The sequence below is a fragment of the Tympanuchus pallidicinctus genome, unplaced genomic scaffold (assembly GCF_026119805.1).
Source record: "Tympanuchus pallidicinctus isolate F22 unplaced genomic scaffold, pur_lepc_1.0 scaffold2, whole genome shotgun sequence".
Lineage (NCBI taxonomy): Eukaryota > Metazoa > Chordata > Aves > Galliformes > Phasianidae > Tympanuchus > Tympanuchus pallidicinctus.
The window spans coordinates 54,175,153-54,194,127 of NW_026294721.1; the positions used below are offsets into that span (position 1 = coordinate 54,175,153).

The 18,975-nt window shown below is 35.7% G+C and overlaps 1 protein-coding gene across 5 annotated transcripts in view; it reads right to left on the reverse strand.

Annotated features, from left to right (window-relative positions):
- CCSER1 (coiled-coil serine rich protein 1) overlaps positions 1–18,975 on the reverse strand; it is a 617,512-nt gene that overhangs the window by 529,495 nt on the left and 69,042 nt on the right. For all 5 annotated transcript variants that reach the window (XM_052681483.1, XM_052681485.1, XM_052681486.1 and 2 more), the window contains exon 3: positions 16,036–16,223. In XM_052681483.1, coding sequence (XP_052537443.1) covers positions 16,036–16,223 — 188 coding nt within the window. The remainder of the gene's footprint in view (positions 1–16,035; positions 16,224–18,975) is intronic.

Below are 18,975 nucleotides of genomic sequence, written 5' to 3' on the forward strand. Positions count from 1 at the left end.
AGCTACAGAAGACAAAGTGAGGCCTAATAGATGGAAGTAAACATATTTAAAATGAACAGTGAAAGTTCATGAACTTGGTGGTCTTTCCCATCCTTAATGCTTTGATGATTAATTTAGAAATTAGGTGTTGTTTCTTTTTTTTTAAGGGAAAGAAGAAAAAAAAAGGGATAACCAAAGGGTAGGCGTTTCCTTTCTTCATATTTTTGCTATCATTATTCCACTATAACCTATTTTCTATTGCAGAGAGGTAGAGAGGTATCTGGTAGGATTTTATTGCATGTCCTATTTTAACAAGTCTAACCAGAGGATCCAGTCATCTTTCTTCTGTTGAAACCTGTGGCTAAGTACGTATCAGGAATTTCTTTTACATCACCTCTTGTATACACACAAGTAATTGTAAGCTCTCTTCTTTTTTTTTTTTTTTTGACCTCATCTACTGTGAAGTTCTGTCATACAACATGCCCTGATAGGTACCTTCTGCTTAGACCTCATACTACCTGCTATCTCAGTAAACACACCAAAGAGCAAAAGTAGACTGACTGGTCTTGGTCTAAAAATACTATTAGTAAAAATAATTTTCAACTGTGTAAGAAAAAAAAAAAAGCTACAGTTGAAGGACTCATGGGCAGTAACAGACTTTTTCTTCTAGTCATACACACATAACCTTTCAGTTCATACTTAGAAATGTTGTTACATACATATTGAGTTCCATTCAAAACTGTTGTTATTGCGAAGCCACTCACAAGAGTAAAATAAATTATAATTTTGGTCTGCCCTACATTATGTATTGTTTGTACTTAAAAGAACTAGTCCTTCAAAAATCTATTATAATGTAAATTTTGTAGCGTTCGTGTGCAAATCCTGCATATAGCAACAGCATATTAAAACAGAAAACAGGTTTGAAATGAAATCCTAATTCAGATAAGGATGTGCTAATCCTTTCTGCTCACCTTGAATATGAAAGTAACTTGCAGTACATCAATAGGAAAATGTTGCCTGAAGCTACATTTTTGAGCCTTTGAATATGGAGAATTAATAAAAGCAGAATTTTCCTTTTCTGCTTGCCAAACTATTCTAAATATGAACAAAGCAGGATTGAATCTGTATATTGTTTATTCAATTTTTGGTAAACAAACACGGCTTGCCATCATAACAGAGAGACAGAATAATGATCAATGAGTTAGTTCACCATCTTTTAAAACACACGCTAATGATTAAATGATGCAATCATGAAAAAGTTTTTAAACACATAGGGCTATTGGGTATTTTCTCCTCGCATCAGCCAGGCTCAAACAACTTAGCACTGGCAGCTTCATGTGTTAGCTCACAAAAGAGAGCCCCATTAAACAGGCAAAAACGTGCATTACAGAGACAACAGAAGACCCTTAAACCTGGTTATCAGACACCCTACTGCATGGAATTCTTTAAATAAATACTGAGCAACAATGAGTATCTTTGAACTCCTCTAGTTAATAGACCTTACAGGCCTCCTACAGAGTGGCTATAAATATGCTTGAAGAAATCTGTGTATCACTTCATACCATTTTATAATGCTACAATTGCCTTTGTCATGCAGACTGCATAGAAGGGTGAATGCACTCTAAGACCAAAACCATGCATTAATGGTTTTCCTTTCTTGTGTTAGAAAGCAAAGCATCCCTGCTTGGCTCTATTCTCTTCCACCTGTAGGCCCTTCCAGTAGACAGCTGAGTCCTCTTAAAGCAGCAAGCTCAGAGTAGTTTGGCATCCAGCTTCCCAACTCAAGTTATTAAAACAAGAATTGCTGTGATTCATGAACCATGGCTGAATGGCCGACTATTCCTTTCAACTCAAGTTCAGGATTTGTATTCATCTATCTGTATCTTATTGAAATAAATACCTCACAAAGACACCAACATGCTGAGATTCATTGCTTCATCTTAGTGGAATATAAAACCAATGAAGAATCCGACATCCAGAAACCCCCATCCTAAATCTGTCTATTCTCAAGGTTTCATTTACACAAGTTTTGTGGGCTACTACTCACTTTTCAATGGGTTATTTTACTCCCAGCTTTGCATTTGGGTACAGAAAAATAGTAAGGACATATTTGTTTTCCACTATGTTCTTATTTTAGATACACTGAGAAGTAATTACGAAATTAAACTTACATAAAAATGAAACATTGAAGAGCAATTTCTAGCCATTTTGTATTCTTAAGTCATCAAAAATAATTTTTGTATGGAACACAATAGGAAGCAAACACTTTTTCCTCATTTTTCACACCAAACTACTAAACAAATTCATGCTATCCAACTAACACAAGTAAATTTGGAAAACTTAAGCTTTAAAATCAAATATTTTCACGATACTTCTGCAAAATGCTTAGCATACCAAAAAATAAAAAGTGTTCTGAAAACATTTATCATTGTATTTTAAATACAGTGTAAATTGCATGCATGAAGGAGTGTTTTTGTTTAAAAAATAAATACATATATTAAGAGGGTTTGGCTTTGAAGTCAAGCTACTCAAATTTTTAGATATAAATAGTATACGCATTCACTGGAATTTACAAAAATCTATTTAATGTAAATTCGCCCTGTTATCTTGTTTCTAAACTATAGTTTCTTGTGGAATTAATTTTCCTTCTGCTTTAGTTCTACTCTTAGAAAGCCAATAGTTGAATAGTTTTACAGCTGGTATTTGAAACAGAGATTTCTTACTTAGTGGCAACTCATTTGATTAGAAGACATACAAATTTTTCATGCTACAATACAATGACTGAAAATATTCTCCTTTCAATTTCTTATTCCAGTCATAAACTTAAGGAGTGAATCAGGATAACCACCAGCTAATCTAATACACTGTAGCTTTATAACTAATTTACATTCAGTACACTTTATGTTAAGTAAAAAACACATCCTTAATATGCTGAGAGTCAACAGTATCTGAAAACCAGTTGTGATTTTTTTCAGTCTTTCCTTTATTACTTTTTCCCTTCCCACACTATTTTTAAATTATCTTCCAAAAGAATGGGGATTACAAAGAAGTCAAGCTTAGGAGGAAAACAGAATTTTCCACAAAAATAACTTAAGTCTGACATGGGGAAGAGAGAGAAAAATCCTGACTCCATATCTCTGGTGATCAGTTTAACAGCATAGGTGTGCACGGGGTATACTAGTTACTAGTCAGGCACCTATGAAAATCTGTCACTACAAGATCCATCCTACACTGATCTTTAACAGAAGGCTGTTCGACAGTGCATTTTTAGCTAATATTGATACAACGAAACAAACAAATAAAAAATACCAACTCGCACAGTTTTTTTCTGCTTAACACCCCTGGCTAGTAATTCCCATACAGCCACATCACTCCCTACAGTGTAGCACAACAACTATAGTTAAATAGATTAGGATTAATTCATCCAGCTACTATTTGATTATTTTTGGCCACAACTTCCTGACTAGCAGAAGCTCTGAAGCATAGGGTTTAAATAGTAAAAATACCATCAAAACAAAAAAGAAGACAAGATCATTTCATAATTTCCTCTGAAATACTGATACCTAATTCTCTTCTACAGTTCACTTTCCTATTAGCAGTTATATACTGTCCTGTATGCAGTTCTGACCTTAATTAGTTTGCAGTCCTGTTTTTCCCCCTCCTCTGTCTAAGTCCACTTAATTTAACCTCAGTCTTACTCTGGAACTATTCAGATAAATTTTAATGCATTGCATTAGCATTTATAGATATTGCCCTAAAGAACACAAATGTATTTCAGGAATTGACTCATCACATAATCCTTAACCACAAATTTAACAAAAATATTTTATGTTTCATGCCTGTAACCGAAGGGACAGAAAGGTAGAATCTACTGAATAGCTGTGAAGAGTTGCAGCCTTGTGTCTCATGATTAACAGGTGAAAGGACAAAACCATACAGAAACAGGAATACTGTTGTGTATCACAAAAAAAGAGCAAAATTGTCACACCAGAAAGAGTTTACCTTGCATGAAGGCTTCCATCAACAAACAAAGAAAATACTCACAGCACTGACATCTATGTGGTTTAATTTTGATCGGAGTTAACATGAATGAAAAGTGTACAGAAGCATTTCTATGAATCAAAATGCTAAAAAAATCTTTTTCCTTTTTTCTTGACCTCATATAAGCCTTTAAAAGGGAAAGTGTTTCAAAAGAAAATACATAGCTTTGATAGCAAGATCAAAATGCTTTCCATGTCACCTCTGTTTTTAAAGAGTACTGAAGAAAACGATAACTTCTTAGTCTAGTCTGGAGAAAAACACTCTGATAACAAGAATAGGTAAAGTAAGGAAAGAGACCACCATGCATACTGACATATTCACAGCAGGAAATTTGCATTGCAGTCCTCTTTCAGGTCAAGTGTCTGACAGATTGTTGCCCTCAAAGCGTTTTTAACAGGCTGCCTTTTTTCCCATAAATAATGTCTTTTAGAGGGAATATTCACAGAAAATAAGACTAGCCTCTGCATTTCAGTATTTCAGGTAAGAAGAAAGTCACTACTTTTTTTTCTTGGAAAGCATTTCTGACAGCTCTTGACCTTTTTAGTTCCCTGCTACTCCCAATTCCTGCCTAAATTACAAATAATTTAGAAGAGAAAAAAAGTTGCTTCCCTTTCTCTAGCTCTTTGCGTTGACCAGCTTCCCATCTCCTTACTTCCAGAGCCCCACTACCACCCAGACCTCCTAACAAGCTTCCTTCCTTTCTGATGCTTAATCATTTCCTTTTCCACATAACCTGCAGTGAGCAACACCCTGTACTTAGTCCCAGTTTTCTTATTTTCAGTGCTTTCACACTTACCAGCACTTGATAATCTCACCCATGTCTCAGAAGCAACTCAACCCATCCTCCAACACAAGTCCTAACTTTTCTTTATCCTCACCATTCTTTTTTGGATCCATTCTCTCACTTTCCCACACTTCCACTTTCTTCACTCCAGTCTGCAGACTCATAAAAGTATGTCTGCTGAGACAGAAGTCTGCCAAGTCGACAAATTTATAAAGACAATTTCATTTAACTGATTACTCTGATTTAACTGTTTACTCGTTTTACTTCACACAACACAAAGTTCACATTGCTTATTTTAAGATGGTTTTTTTTTTCAAAAATACCTCCCAAATATTTAAAATTTGATCATTTTGGGTGGGAATAATGTAGTCAAAACTGGCGGGTTTTGCTTTTATCAGCTACAACATGTCAAAAAAGATGACAGGAGACTTCTCATGAAAATGCAAACTTTTGATTTATAGAACAGTCAAAACTAGCCTAATTTCTTTTAACATATTCCAAAAAGTTATCCAGTGAAGAATCTCGTAGGAGTCTTTTTTAGCAGACGACATGAGCTCTGTTACAGTGCTGTCTATTTTACTGGATCATATATAACAGGGTGGCTATGTAGGAGTAATTTAAAACATGCATATGAATAAGAGACAATTCAGTAAGAGAAATGGAAGCCCTCCTTTTTGCCCAATCTGAGTAAACAGAAATATACTTTGGTGGACAATCTTCCAGTGCTCCTGGAATAATTCAAACTCCCCGTCACACTACAGAGTTCAAGACCCCAAAGCAGGCTATTTCTAAGCATTTTAACTCCCCTTCCTAGCTTCTCTTTGGTACCAAAAACTGAATTTAAAATAAATGCTGTAAAATGAATTGTAATAGCTGTTACTACTTCTCAAGCGGTATGCTTCTCTATCAGCTCTGAATCGTAACAGCTATCCAGTCTGCTTACCTCATCTCAGCCAATTATCTGAAACAAAAACTCTTCAAGAGCAAGAAAGCTTTTCAAACCACAAAAATTCAAAATGTATCTATTTCTATGTATAAAAAAAACAATTACAAAAATAAGCACTTCTGTCCTGAATTTAAACTACAATAATTTCAGTTAAGTATATGATGGTTTGTGAGTTTTTGTTTGTTGTTTATTTTTTTTTTAATGAAAATTTCTAATGTACTATGAAAATTTAAAAGTAGGTATGTTTAAGTATTCACAAGGCCTGTTATTTTAATGAACTTTATTAGCTTTATTGAATGAATGGCATAAATATAAAAAAGGATCTCCAATGCAAAAAGAATTTTTTCAATGCCGCATTCCATTCTGAAGGATATAATTCTATTTCTGCATGTTCATCCTTTACAAGGCGGATTAACCTAGATAAGCATTCCCAAACCTAATTTCTGTATGTCTATCGATTACTTGTCATGCAAAATGTGATCCAGTCTTTATTGGTTAAGCGCTCGCTTGACTCTCAGTGAGAAAACTCTGCTCTAGAAGACAAACTTCTGTAGTCTGCAGACAGTTTTTCAGCCACTGTTATGTCCTTAACCCTCATCTAAGATAACTTCCAGCAACACACTGGGAAGACAAGAGAAACTGCAAACAAATTATCCAATAATTTCATTTTCTTACCTGATAACATTCTTTTCACCAAAGGTACCAAAAGCATGGGAGCAGCCTACCCTGAATTGCTACAGCTGGAGGGAAAACAGGATATTTATTCTGAGCACAGTGTCACATACGAAAATGGATTAAAAAAAAAAAAAAAAGATAGGTTATGCAAAAGCACCATACTTTATAAGAACCCTCTCAACAAGACTGGTCTTGGTCATTACTTTTTGAGTGATCTTAACAAAACAGTAAGGTAATAAATACAACAGGAAGTAAGAAGAATAGGAGCTGAGTTTGTAACTGCAAAAAGGCCGAGGCCAATTTTCAGCTTTTACAGCCATGAAAACCAAGTGAGTACTAATTAAGGTGCTTGTTTTCCAAGACATTTTATACTCACTAGTCATAAACTTCAACTTAACTGATTAAAATCTTCATTAGCTGTCTCCTTTAGAGAAGTCACCTGCTAATTTCTGTTTTCATACTGTACTTGGCTAAGCTTCTTTGGAGACCTGAGCTAATGAGGAAAAAGAATTACAGCTGCAGAAATGCTGTCTTTGCTAAGAGCATCTCTCATGGATGTGATGGTAGACTTCTAGTGCATAAAAGCTATTAAAATATCTACTTTTTCTTACAAAGCATTATTTTTCAACACAAATAACAGATAAAAACATTTTCCATGCAAGTATTTTACTCACTGCATAACAAACCCTATTTCATTTTGAAATGCAAGCACAGTATTGAAATAAATCAGCTATGCTAGGTCACAAAATCAGAAAGCCTGTCTCCATCAGCAACGATTCTCAGGTTCTTCACACCTGTGTCCCATCTACATGTAGAAAAGAGCTAATACACAAGCACTTGGAGTACTTCAGATTATACTACCTCTTATAATTCTTCCATAAATACCTCGTTGGTTCCTGGTGGCTTCCTTCCTCCTGCGCACCTCCACATGCCCACTTGCAACTTATGGGAATTCCCTGTCAATCATCTTTTTCCTCTGGCATGCCTGGCTCCATAGTGTAGGATAAAGAAATAAAAGAGAGTAAGGGTGCATACACATAGGGACAATCCTAATCTCTGCGGGTTCACTATTTCTTACCATTGCATCATATCTACAGGCAGAGCATGCCAGGGCAGTGACCAGTGATACAAGTAAGTTGGAAGAGCAGTAAGAGATATGTCAAGGAGATCTGTTAAGTCTCCCTACAGCTGCCTGATGGGACATTTTACACTTGGATTCTTATCTCACCCCACTATTAAAGGACTTGGAGCACATATGAGGGCGGGGACTAGTAAAGACACAGCCAGGATCTGCTTACTGGTGTTCAACAGATAATTGGAAGCAAACAAAAAACACAAGGAAATCAGGAAGAAAAGAACAAGAATATGCTTTCCTACCCACTGATCTGTCCTTTTTCACTCTAAATCCTAGCTGACACTATTTTAAGCACAGATGTAGGATCAGAAAATCTCTAAAGTCATCTTCCAGTCTTGCTGACACTGTTCTACTGATAAAAGTATTGCAAAAGACAGCAGAGACCAAATTATACTTGTTGGAGGATTGTTTGATCCATGGTGAAACTGTGATATCTTCCATGCCTCCACAGCATGGCAGGCACTGAGTAGAAAGTAAATATCTCTACCAAACTGATTAGTCTCTTTGGACACAAAGGTAGCGATATATAGATTTTAACAGACCACATTGTATAGACTGAAGGCCACAAAATGGTGTTTTTCAATGCCACTACATAACAATACTGCTACCATATTGGCCTGTACTCTGAACACGTGCTTATAGAAAGTGTGATGATGAATAGGAAATTAAAATACAGAAGTCCAAATAAACTGGAACAATTCTTTTTCGGCCTGACAAATATAGCTGTTCAAATATTATCAATCACTATTTCATATTTTAACACATCACAAGATATTTCTGTTGAGAAATCAATCTTTGATGTTATGTGGAAAAAGAAATCCTAAAAAAAATTATCAATTAAAAAAGAAGAGTAGATTGAGAAAACAGTGCCTCTTCACATTAACAGGCAAAAATGCTTGTGGTAAGTACTAAAACTAACAGAAGCGTTAGAAAAACCGATGCATCATGTGATTTACACTTAGCTGTTTGTCAAGATTTTAAAATTCCACAAAATTCCACAAAAACAGGAAAACAGAAAAACATATGTTACAGAGGGCACCCTTCTACAGTTTTGTAAGTCTAATTATCTGTGAATTAATTCAGGAAATACTTACAAGTAAAAATTAAAACTGTAATAGAGAATATGAGATGAATTAATTCGCTTCTATATTCAGTATGTAACAACACCTTCAACAACTACACTGAATTATCTGAGATTTACAAATGCTAGTAACCTTATTCTCCTTTCTACCAGCATTAATGCAATTGTATTCAACTGGAGAATTTCTACCCGTATAAAAACAATAGTTTACCCTTTTATGGATTATAAAGATTGTGTCCTTAAAGAGATAACATTGCAGAATAAGTAGTAAGTAAAATCTAAATTATTTTATTATTAAATTAATTTTTTAATATTGAGTTAATTGATCTCAAGAATTAATTCCAAATATATAGCAACAGCAATCTGATTTTTTTTTAAAAAAAAAAAAAAACAACACAAAAAAACACTACCTTAAAAATTGAGTTTTACACTTAAGACATAAGTTTTCCACACAGTATTTAACTGAAAACATTCTAGTTGACCTAAAAATCCTAAGCAAAATTCTTAAATCCCAATTTGCTGTTTCCATTTTTTATTGTGTTTGGTTTTTTGCTAACAGTATGAGAAAGGCTCTTTATCTGTGCTAAATTATGAACACCAGGTCTATACTACTGCTTATCTACAGTCAGTAGTTTACTCCCATTTAGACAGTACATCCTTATACCGTCAAAGAAATCATAACATTTTTTCCTTTAAGTGGCTTCCACAGTTTCCTTCCACAAAGAAAGCACAATGTCAAACTCATTCCAAGTGGGGGAAAATTTGTTATGTTACTACAAAGTTAGTTAGAAACAAATGCTGTCAAATACATTTTACACAAGGAGCGAACTGTTGCCTTACAGGGTTTGCTCAAACAGTTCAGTAAGAATTCATGTTGCTAAGTATTCTCCCCTGAGAAGACCAATATAGCATAGATGAATTTGAATTAAGCAGAAATCTCATAATTGAATGGCAGTAGAAAATGTAATGCTTATTTTAACTACGAAAAAATCTTGTGTGAACATCACAGATAAGAGACTTAAAATATGTACAGCACACTAACAACAGGTTGCAGTTACTGAGAGGAAACATAACCTTGATAGCTGTAAAGAAGGTTATGTTGAGAATATTAAAGGAGTGTAGACATTTTGCTTACCTGTTTTTTTTTGTTTTTTTTTTTTTTTTTAAACAGAAGTTTTGATATATCCGAAAAAAGATTGTTTTGGTTTGGTTTCGAATCTGAAATGAAACCCCAAAAACTCACATTCTCTCCATAACCTTTCACTCACTGCTTTGGCTGTCAGGACAGAAGCTTATCTGCTGTTAGAGAAATTAAACATCTACATGTCTCCAGTCTGTGGATAAAGAGGTAGTGTTTCCCATCAGGCTGTTTCAAGCCTTCACATGTCATAAAAACAACTATCTTCAATTGCAAGTGTGTCTGCTTGCTACCTACTGTAACTTATGAGCTGTTCAACTCGCTTGATGACAACTCACTTCAACTCACTTCATTTGACAGCATCTTCCATCTTACAAATTAGCCACAGATTACTTGAAAATCTCATCTTTGAAATGACCTCAATACCAACTGTCAGAATGTATGAAGCAGAAAGTCAGGTCCACTCGCAGGGAGAAAAGAATAGAAAAAGAAGTATAAGCAACTTGGAGCAAATAGGAAAACCATTTCTATCTTCACCAGACTAGAAGCCAAGCTAGTTTTATCCATGCTCCATGTTTCAACTGACAGTGCACGCTTCTCAGAACAGAGAAAAAATAAGAAAACCATTTCAACTTTTACTCCCTCACTCTTCAAGCAGCCTCAGATGTACAACCTGTGCCACCTCCTTAGGAAACTGCCGAGAAGAACAAGGTCACCTTTCATCCTCCCTTTCTGCAAGCTTGATAAATACAGCATTTCCAGCCTCTCATCACAAAACATACTTCCCAGCCCTGCTACCAGCTTTGCTGCCCTCCTCTGGGCACATTCAAGTGCCTTAACATCCACTGTAAACTATTGGACAAAGAACTGCATACAGTATTCAAAGTGAACCTTGACCAAGGGCAAGTACGGCAAGATGATCACCTCTTTCAATCAACTGGCTGAGCTGTGTTGAATTCAAGCCCTCCTATTATAAAATGGAAGCCTGCAATAGCCTATGAAATACTTTACTGGATTCCATTACCTTTTTATTCCACATACTGTTTCAAATGCATATTGTAAATATATTTACAAAGATGTTAGATATTCAAAGTATTGCTACATAGTAAGTGTAGTGCAAATGTGTGTTAGCATAGGATGGATGAGAATAAAATCTGTAGTGACCTGGTGACCAGCGTGCATCTTCAGAAATGATCTCACTTCAGTATTGTGTTGGCATTTGTAGGCAAGGCAAAAGATAAAAACTGTGAAAGGAAATGAAGAAAGTTTTGTGACAACCACAGTTACTCCAGACAGTGTGGGAGAAAGCGTGAATACAACTGCTTTACTGTTTAACAAGTGGGCAATGAAGACCTGCATCATTGTTGAAGGTGAGGGAAAAAAGCTGAAATGACCTTAGGCCACAGGAGTCCTTTAACTGGAAGCAAGAAGTTTTATCTAAATAAATTAGAATCATGGGGAAGAAGCAAAGCAAGAAAGGATACAGTCAAAGCCACATTCTGGAAAAAAAGTGCAGATCTAATTGAATTGACACAAATAGCTAAGACTGCTTTGCTGCAGGCAAAAGAAGAAAAGGCAAAGCAGAGTGCAAACATACAAAACTTTACCCGCAAGGATGAGAACTTGTATCTCAATTTAAGAAGCGGTAAACTCACAACATTTAGACTAAATTATAGTATGAGAAACTGAAGAAAAACTTGGGTTCAAGTGAATGCCCACATAGAGAAGTGAGAGCCTACAGAACACAAGGGTCAGTAGTACTGTTCACTCACCAAAAAAGTAAAAAGCAGAAAAATTGTGTCTTTTTAAGTTATGTAGTGTATATGCTAAGAGTCAGATGTGTGCAAGAACCAGTCCACAGTCAAGTATGTTTTTTGTAGTACATAGACACAAAGACAAAGGCACATATGTCAGAGCCAAATGTAAGTAGACTATTGCATATATTTTATGGAACAAAAACATGCATGTCATGTGCTTAAAGCATAAAGCAACTCAAGTGTTGAGCACAATGGCCTATGAATTCCAACAGAACTCTGAACTTTGTTGTTTTGTTGTCCTTGTTTATTTAAGCCTAGAGTAACATACTCTAGCAATTTTCATTGACATCTTCACATAAAACACTTTTGTTTCTAATGACTGACCATATTTACAACTGGCTTTTCAAATTCTTTACTTTTTGGTTGTTCTTGTTTGTTTGTTTTAAGAGCAAACTATATTCTTTTAAAAAATCTATTCTTTATTACTGATGAAAGTTAGACCTGTGATACAGATCTTTTCATCACACTTCTATGAAAAGTGATGGATCATTTTGTTGCTCTGGTTGACCTCAACTTCCACTGTTAATTTTAAGTATTCCAGCACATGAACTCTTTTTCCCGTGATGATCTTAAACAAAATTACTTTAAGTGATGTGGGAACTTGATCAGATTATTTTAAATGTGATTATTATGGTACTCTCTTATATTTCAATGACTCAAATTTTGTTCTTTTTATTGAATTTGAAGGGCTGCATATTTTAGGTCATTCAGGTAATTTACCATGCTGACTAGCAGTTGCTCTTTGTTTTGTTTTTTTTCCCCCGCAAACAACAGCAACAAAATCTGTATGCATGGGAAAGAAGAGGAGCTATAGGAATATGGAAGACAGCCACATCCTCTATCAATCCAAGATGTAGTTTATTTGTCTCCATGTTATGTCTATATATTTTAAGTGGTAACTGATAGTGTAATGGTCTGAACATATTAACGCCCAGAGTTACTATCAAAGTGTATATCTCTTTAAATTGCATCTGTATCAACCATATGCATTTTATTACACAACATGGGCTAGTCGACAAAGTGTTCCAAAAAAATACGCCCTGAATTTCAGTTTTCATCCTTTGTGCAGCTTAGTAATTCTTGATTCTCAAATAGTTTTTGGTTAAATATTGACATCTTGTGGCATAAATCAGTCACTGCAAGAATGACTCTCAATACAATGCCTATTCTGATGAAAACATACATAATTAGTAATCTGATCAGTTAATTTCACACATCTGTTTCAGTTCATTATTTACACAGCTAGGAAGTCAGCACATTTGCAGAAAGTGGTTTGTTTTTTTTTTTTCCATTACACATCCAGATTATTAATTAACTTTCAGAGCCTCACAAATAAATCAATGCTACTGCTAGAGGACCTGCCAACCCTCTTGGTACATTTGATACATACTGTAGGAGATTGATCTATCTAAGCCTTTACTGGTTGTCTTAGAAAAGAACACTACTATCATGCAAGCATATTACATTGAGAGAATTGTTTAGGAGGAAGAACAGTTATTCAAACTCTTGAATCTCCAAGTTTGGGTTTTTTCTCCTCCCCTGTACAAACCTAGAATTCCCCCAGTTTATCTGTTTCCTGTTCCCCTCTGGGCAGGCAGCAGAAGAATCCCATGCTGTATGCCAACAAGAACAAAAACAAATGAACTTCTGGAAGACTTTCTTCAGTTTGTGAGGAAATGGTGCCTGTGATGACTCACTGGCAACAATTTGCTACTGAGGTGTTAAACATGAATTGCTTGTGACAAGTACAGTGAAGAGGCCTTCAGTTACGTATTATTATGAACATAGTTCCTTCAATTTCTAATTCCTTTTCGGAAAATCAGCTTCTTCTTTTGCCTGTTTTTCTGTTAAAACTTGAAAAAAATATATTGAAGATTTAATCTAGCATTTCTCTGAACATACAAAGATAGTACCTGTACGTACTGGTGGAAAATCTGAAAAAACTTGTACTCATGGAGGTGAACAGCAGTTGTAACACAAAACTTCTGGGACTGTGACTATGTCACAAGCAAATACTAGTGAATCTGAAGACAACCTCACTAACGTTAGTTAAAAGAAACAACAAACACAAAAGTGGATTCTCATGCACAATATATTAAAAAAAAAAAAGACCCAAATCACACGCCCATGCACATTTAGTTCTTTTCCTGTTGTTCAAGTATTGTTACCTTCCCTATTGCATCATTAACACCAGACCAAACACAAAGAAGTATGTCTACTGTTTAAATAAATGCAAAGACCAGACTATTAACTCAGCTCTAATGAGTTAAGTAGGGTTTACAGTCTTATGACAGAGTGAGCGAGCTCTTTAGGGCAGAAGTTACATCTGCATAAAGTTCTCTATGCTTATATGAAAACAGGAGCTTTTAATGTCACAGTATTCTGGTTTTGGAATGTATGATTCACTGATATTTGGATGTGAACTTGCTGAATAACTATGCTGTGATTGAAAACTTTAAAAGCACAAAGGATTCATCTACAATTTAGTAAACATTTCCATCTTGCTTCTTTGAGTATAATAGCTGAGTAAATTTATTAATACAAGTGGTGGTATTTTTGTTGTTGACATAAATTTCACTTTATTTTTAACCAGCTAGTTTATTTTTAACAAGCTAGCAACAAACTAGAAAGGTGGGAGAAGAGCAGATATATATAATTAAATTAGTTATTCAATACTGGTTTATCTGCACAATATGATAGTGCTGAGGAAGGAATAATCCTGTCATTCAAGTAGGTACTCCACACTCCACAGGTCATACAAAGTGAGTGAAGTGTTTGTGTAAAAGACATCAAGTAATTCTGTTTCAATTGAGTATTCAAGACAGTGGTACATAGGCCATAAAAACCTGCATAACAGAAAATTGTTGTGCACTGGCTGTACGTAGTAACAATGTCATCTGTAATGATGTCATTTTCTCTTGCTGTAGGAGAGCAGAACTACTAAGTCTATGAATTAAGGTTTAGATAGCACATTTAGATGTGGGTGAGATTTACCACAACCAAAAGACAAACTTGACAATCTTTTAAGAAAAACCCCAATTCAGCAGCTTCCGTAAGGGGAATTCATACTACGTTATTCAATTGTTTTGGGAGCTACTTCTAAATCACTGACCAGGAACCACTATGAGTGAATCCAATAAAATTTAGGCTTCCATGAGAGAGAAAAAACATGCTACCTTCCGTGGCAGGCAAGGTAATACAGTCATAAACATTACCTAAATAACAGTATCAGTTGTTCAGCTTTTATGTCTTTCTGCAAAAGAAAAAAAACATGCTGTTTTGGAATAACGTGCTTTGGAAATCTAGCATGAGCTTGCACAAATTAGTTTCACATTTTTTAAAAACTGCAAATAAAACCTCTCTTAGAAAAGTCAGTTGTGTTTACGTCAGAGTCTCTTAGAATGGTGCTTGGTCCTAGACCAGAACAACACAAAGACTGTTAAGTAGTGTTAAGTAAACCCAAAGAGGGGAAAAAAATGCTCCTTATAGATCTATTTAGCAACACTGGGCAACAATAATAGACTTTGAGATTTTTTTCTTTCTATACAAAATTGGTTTTACGTATGAGTATAAATGAATCTTTCTTTTTTCAATTAGAATATCAGGTAAAGTACCCCAAATTCAGAACAGCTGTAGAACTTATTTTAGTGATTTATATAAGCTGAAGAGTCGATGCCATCGCCATATACGTTTGATCTTAGCATCTTTTTCCTCTCACCTGAAAGTATATGCACAAGTATAAATTACATTCATCCTAAAATGTTCATTCTCACTCCCTATAGGACAGCACATAATGCCAGTCCTTTCTTTTATTACTATTTCACCCTAAAAAGGGTCTGAAGCACTAACCCACATCAATCCAACGTGTCAGAGATTACCCAATTGAAAATCAGAGGGATTTTCAAGAATTCTCAGAAGGGAAGATTTCCTCTCCCTCCTTACTTTGCTCTTAGGGTGAAAGCACTGAACTTTCTCACCTGTTTTGGAAGGGACTATCCAAACCTTTCCATGATCATCTTCCTTACCAACAAATTCCTCTCTACAAAACTTCTCAATTTCATCTCATTCTCATTGTGCATGATTCAGTGGAATAACTACAACAGTAAAACTCAAAATGTTGCCCACTGTATTGCATTTCAGCAATATTCATACTGAATTTTGTTGTAGTCGACTCTCCCAGTATTTTTATCCCAGGCAAATCTATGAAGCACAACTATATAACAAGCTCTTCACCGCAAATGTACAATACTTCCCACAATGTAACAGCCTGAAAAAAAAAAGAAAAAAAAAAAAATTCCATCTCTGTCGCTCAGCCTGAACCACATTTTGAAAGCTCAACTCCGCATTTAAGTTACATTTTACCATCTTGCAAATTTGCTGCTTAATATAGCTGCACTAGTAAATGAAATAAAAACACACACACACAGCAATCAACTCACCATGCTGTTCATTTTTGAAGAGGATGAGCTTGCTCGCTGCTTCCGTAGGCTGTTAAGTTCGTCTGCATTGCCATCCTTTGGTTTTATGATCAGTCGACTGCTTCCAGCAGTGCCTTCCGAGGACGATCTGAGTCTCTTCTCAATAAATCTGCCTTCTCGGTATGGACTGAAGCTATTGGCAAGATCAACTACAAATAGACATGCAATCAGCAAGCGTTACAGAGAATTATTCTCCACAAATATTTTCTTACAGAAAACACTTCACTTCAAATGCTTAGCAAGGAATCACATAAGATTGTAACAGTGATAATTTCCATAAGGTATCCTGTAGAAAACAGATCCTATTGAACCAACTAAAACATAGCCTTTCCTTCTTTTCGCTCTTCGTCTTGGAGGCTTCCAAACTATTGTCCAGTAAAATCTACCAGAAAAACTATCACTGATACCCTGGTGCAAAAAACATAACCTGTCTTATCTTGTCCCTAACTTCTGTAGGGCCAGGTCACGGCTTTGTTAGAAGCGTATAGCACAGTTCTTCATCCATGCTCTCCAAACTCATATTGCAGGATGCATCCTGGACCTCAACTCCCATTAAGTAAAATAACATCGGAAAAAGAGGAGAAAATTACGTTTTCAAGTGCTAAGTCAACTTCAGAGATGGGGAAAAATGGAAAACAAAATAGCATAACGTCCTAGCGATATCAGTATTCAACAGCATGACATCATGCAACAGGCTGTTGGGTGTAGAGACATAGTGCACTGTGGAGCTGTACTTCCTTGTCTCATGTTCTCTATAGCAGTTTCACATGAGTTCTAATTCTCCACGATGAAGATACACTGAGATGTAATTTGTTTCCCAAGGGCTTCCATATGACCTATGATTCCGGGTGACAGGGGGTGGCTTTTCCAGCAGCCCAGCAAGCAACAGCATGGTAATAGCCTTCTTTTTCTCCTCACTTGTTTGAGTTATTAATTGTAACTCTTTTTATTATCACCTTACATTCTTTTACCATTCGTAGTACATTTGTTATCCCTTCTTACCTTAATTGGATCATTTCTTCCCTTCTCCCCAGAAAGGGAGTAAGGGGTCCCCTTGCCCGGTTGTACTTGAAATCATGACACATAATAAATGTAACACACGTGAAAATCTTAATGTCTTATGCCTTTTGCAAGAAAGCAGACATTTCCTTAACAGCTTTACAAAAAGAAAAAAAAAAAAAAAGTATCGCATAAAACTATGTAGGCATATATTAAGAAATGCATTGCAATGCAAATGTCCAATCTGGTCAGACATTTGAGTCACATTTTATGATGCTGTCAACCACTGAAATCTGCCCTCAGACCAACCATGGAAGAGAAAGTACTTACTGTTACATAAAGTGTACAGAAATACTTTACATTGGCACCCAGTTTTAAATACTATTCAGTGTTCAAAAACGTCTGTTGGCACCAATAACAATACTTGTAATTACATCTTTCCCAACACTACAAACTTTTGCTATGCTCATTTTATTTCACAAAACAAGATTTTCTGCACTTTTTCCTTAAATGTGTTTGATCACTTTCTAATTTTAAATAAATTCTTCACTATACAAATTGGAAAAAGAATGCATTTGGAATAGAATTAAAAAACCATAATAATTAATCACCGACTTTTAAGTAGTGCAGTATTAGCTGGAGTGTTTAACTGAATATTAAGTTCATTTACAAAAGTCTATTACACTTCCAACACTAGTAAGCTGTCTTACAGGCATACACATTAAGTATACAATTGCTGATGCATGATTAGAAATACACACAATTTGCAACTGATCACTTTGAGACACTCCTTGTTTTTCATTGTAACTATTCTACTCTACTAAATCAGATTAATAAGTGTGAGCCCATTTCACAAGTGAGCCAAAGAAGAAAAGCCAAAGTGCTCAGAACAGATAGCATACTTAAATTGAAACATCTTTTTTTTTTTGTCCCACCTGAATAAGGTTCAAGATAAACAGGTCTCCTCTCGTGAAAGCTAATTTAGGGGATGAATTTGATGTTACGTATCCATTTATGAACAAGATATCCAACAATCCAGTACAGTGAAAAATAACTGAAGAGTAAGATTGCTTCCGATTGCTTATAATCTACATGACTAAGTAAATGTCCAGGCTTCTCCAGGAGAATGCTGTGGGAGATAGCATAAAATGCTCTGCTGAAGTCTAGGTAGACTATGTCAACAACCTTTCTCCCATCCACAGTGCAAGTCACCTCATCATTGCAACACTGTAGAGGGAAGTCAAGCTGGTCAAGCATGACATGCCAAGCTGGCTAGGCCTGATCCCCCTGGTTGTCCCACAGAAGCTGTGTGATCACACTTCAGATGGCGTATTCTATAACTTTCTCCAATACTGAGGTCAGGCTTCCCCTCAATCTTCCTTCCGACCCTTCTTGTAGATGGGTCTCTCACGGCAAGTCTTCAGTCATCTGGGACTTTCCAGCTGACCAGGACTTCTGATAAATGATGCAGAGTAGCTTGGTGAGCACTTCTGCCAGTTTCTTCAGTACCCTCAGCTAGATCCCATCCAGTCCCATAGACGTGTAATAGTCTAGGGGAAGAGCAAATCACTGTTTCCTCCTGAATTACAGGAAGTATTATTCAGAAGAGTTGTCCTGTGAGTGGAACTTCATGCTTATAACTTCGTTTCCAGCTTCTATGATACTCAGCCTTTCCTGACCAGACTTGCAAACAGTTGTACAAATCTGGCACAAGTCAAAGTCAACAAATGCCTGTATTTAAGTGGCATGATCTAGGCTGAAGCACATGGAAAACAAAGTCAAAATGACAGAAGTTCCACAAGTTATCAGATACTACATCTCAGGTTGATATTAAACATGGTTCTTTCAATCAGAGCAGAGAATGATTTTCTTTGAGATTTTATTTACAATTTTCTATAAACT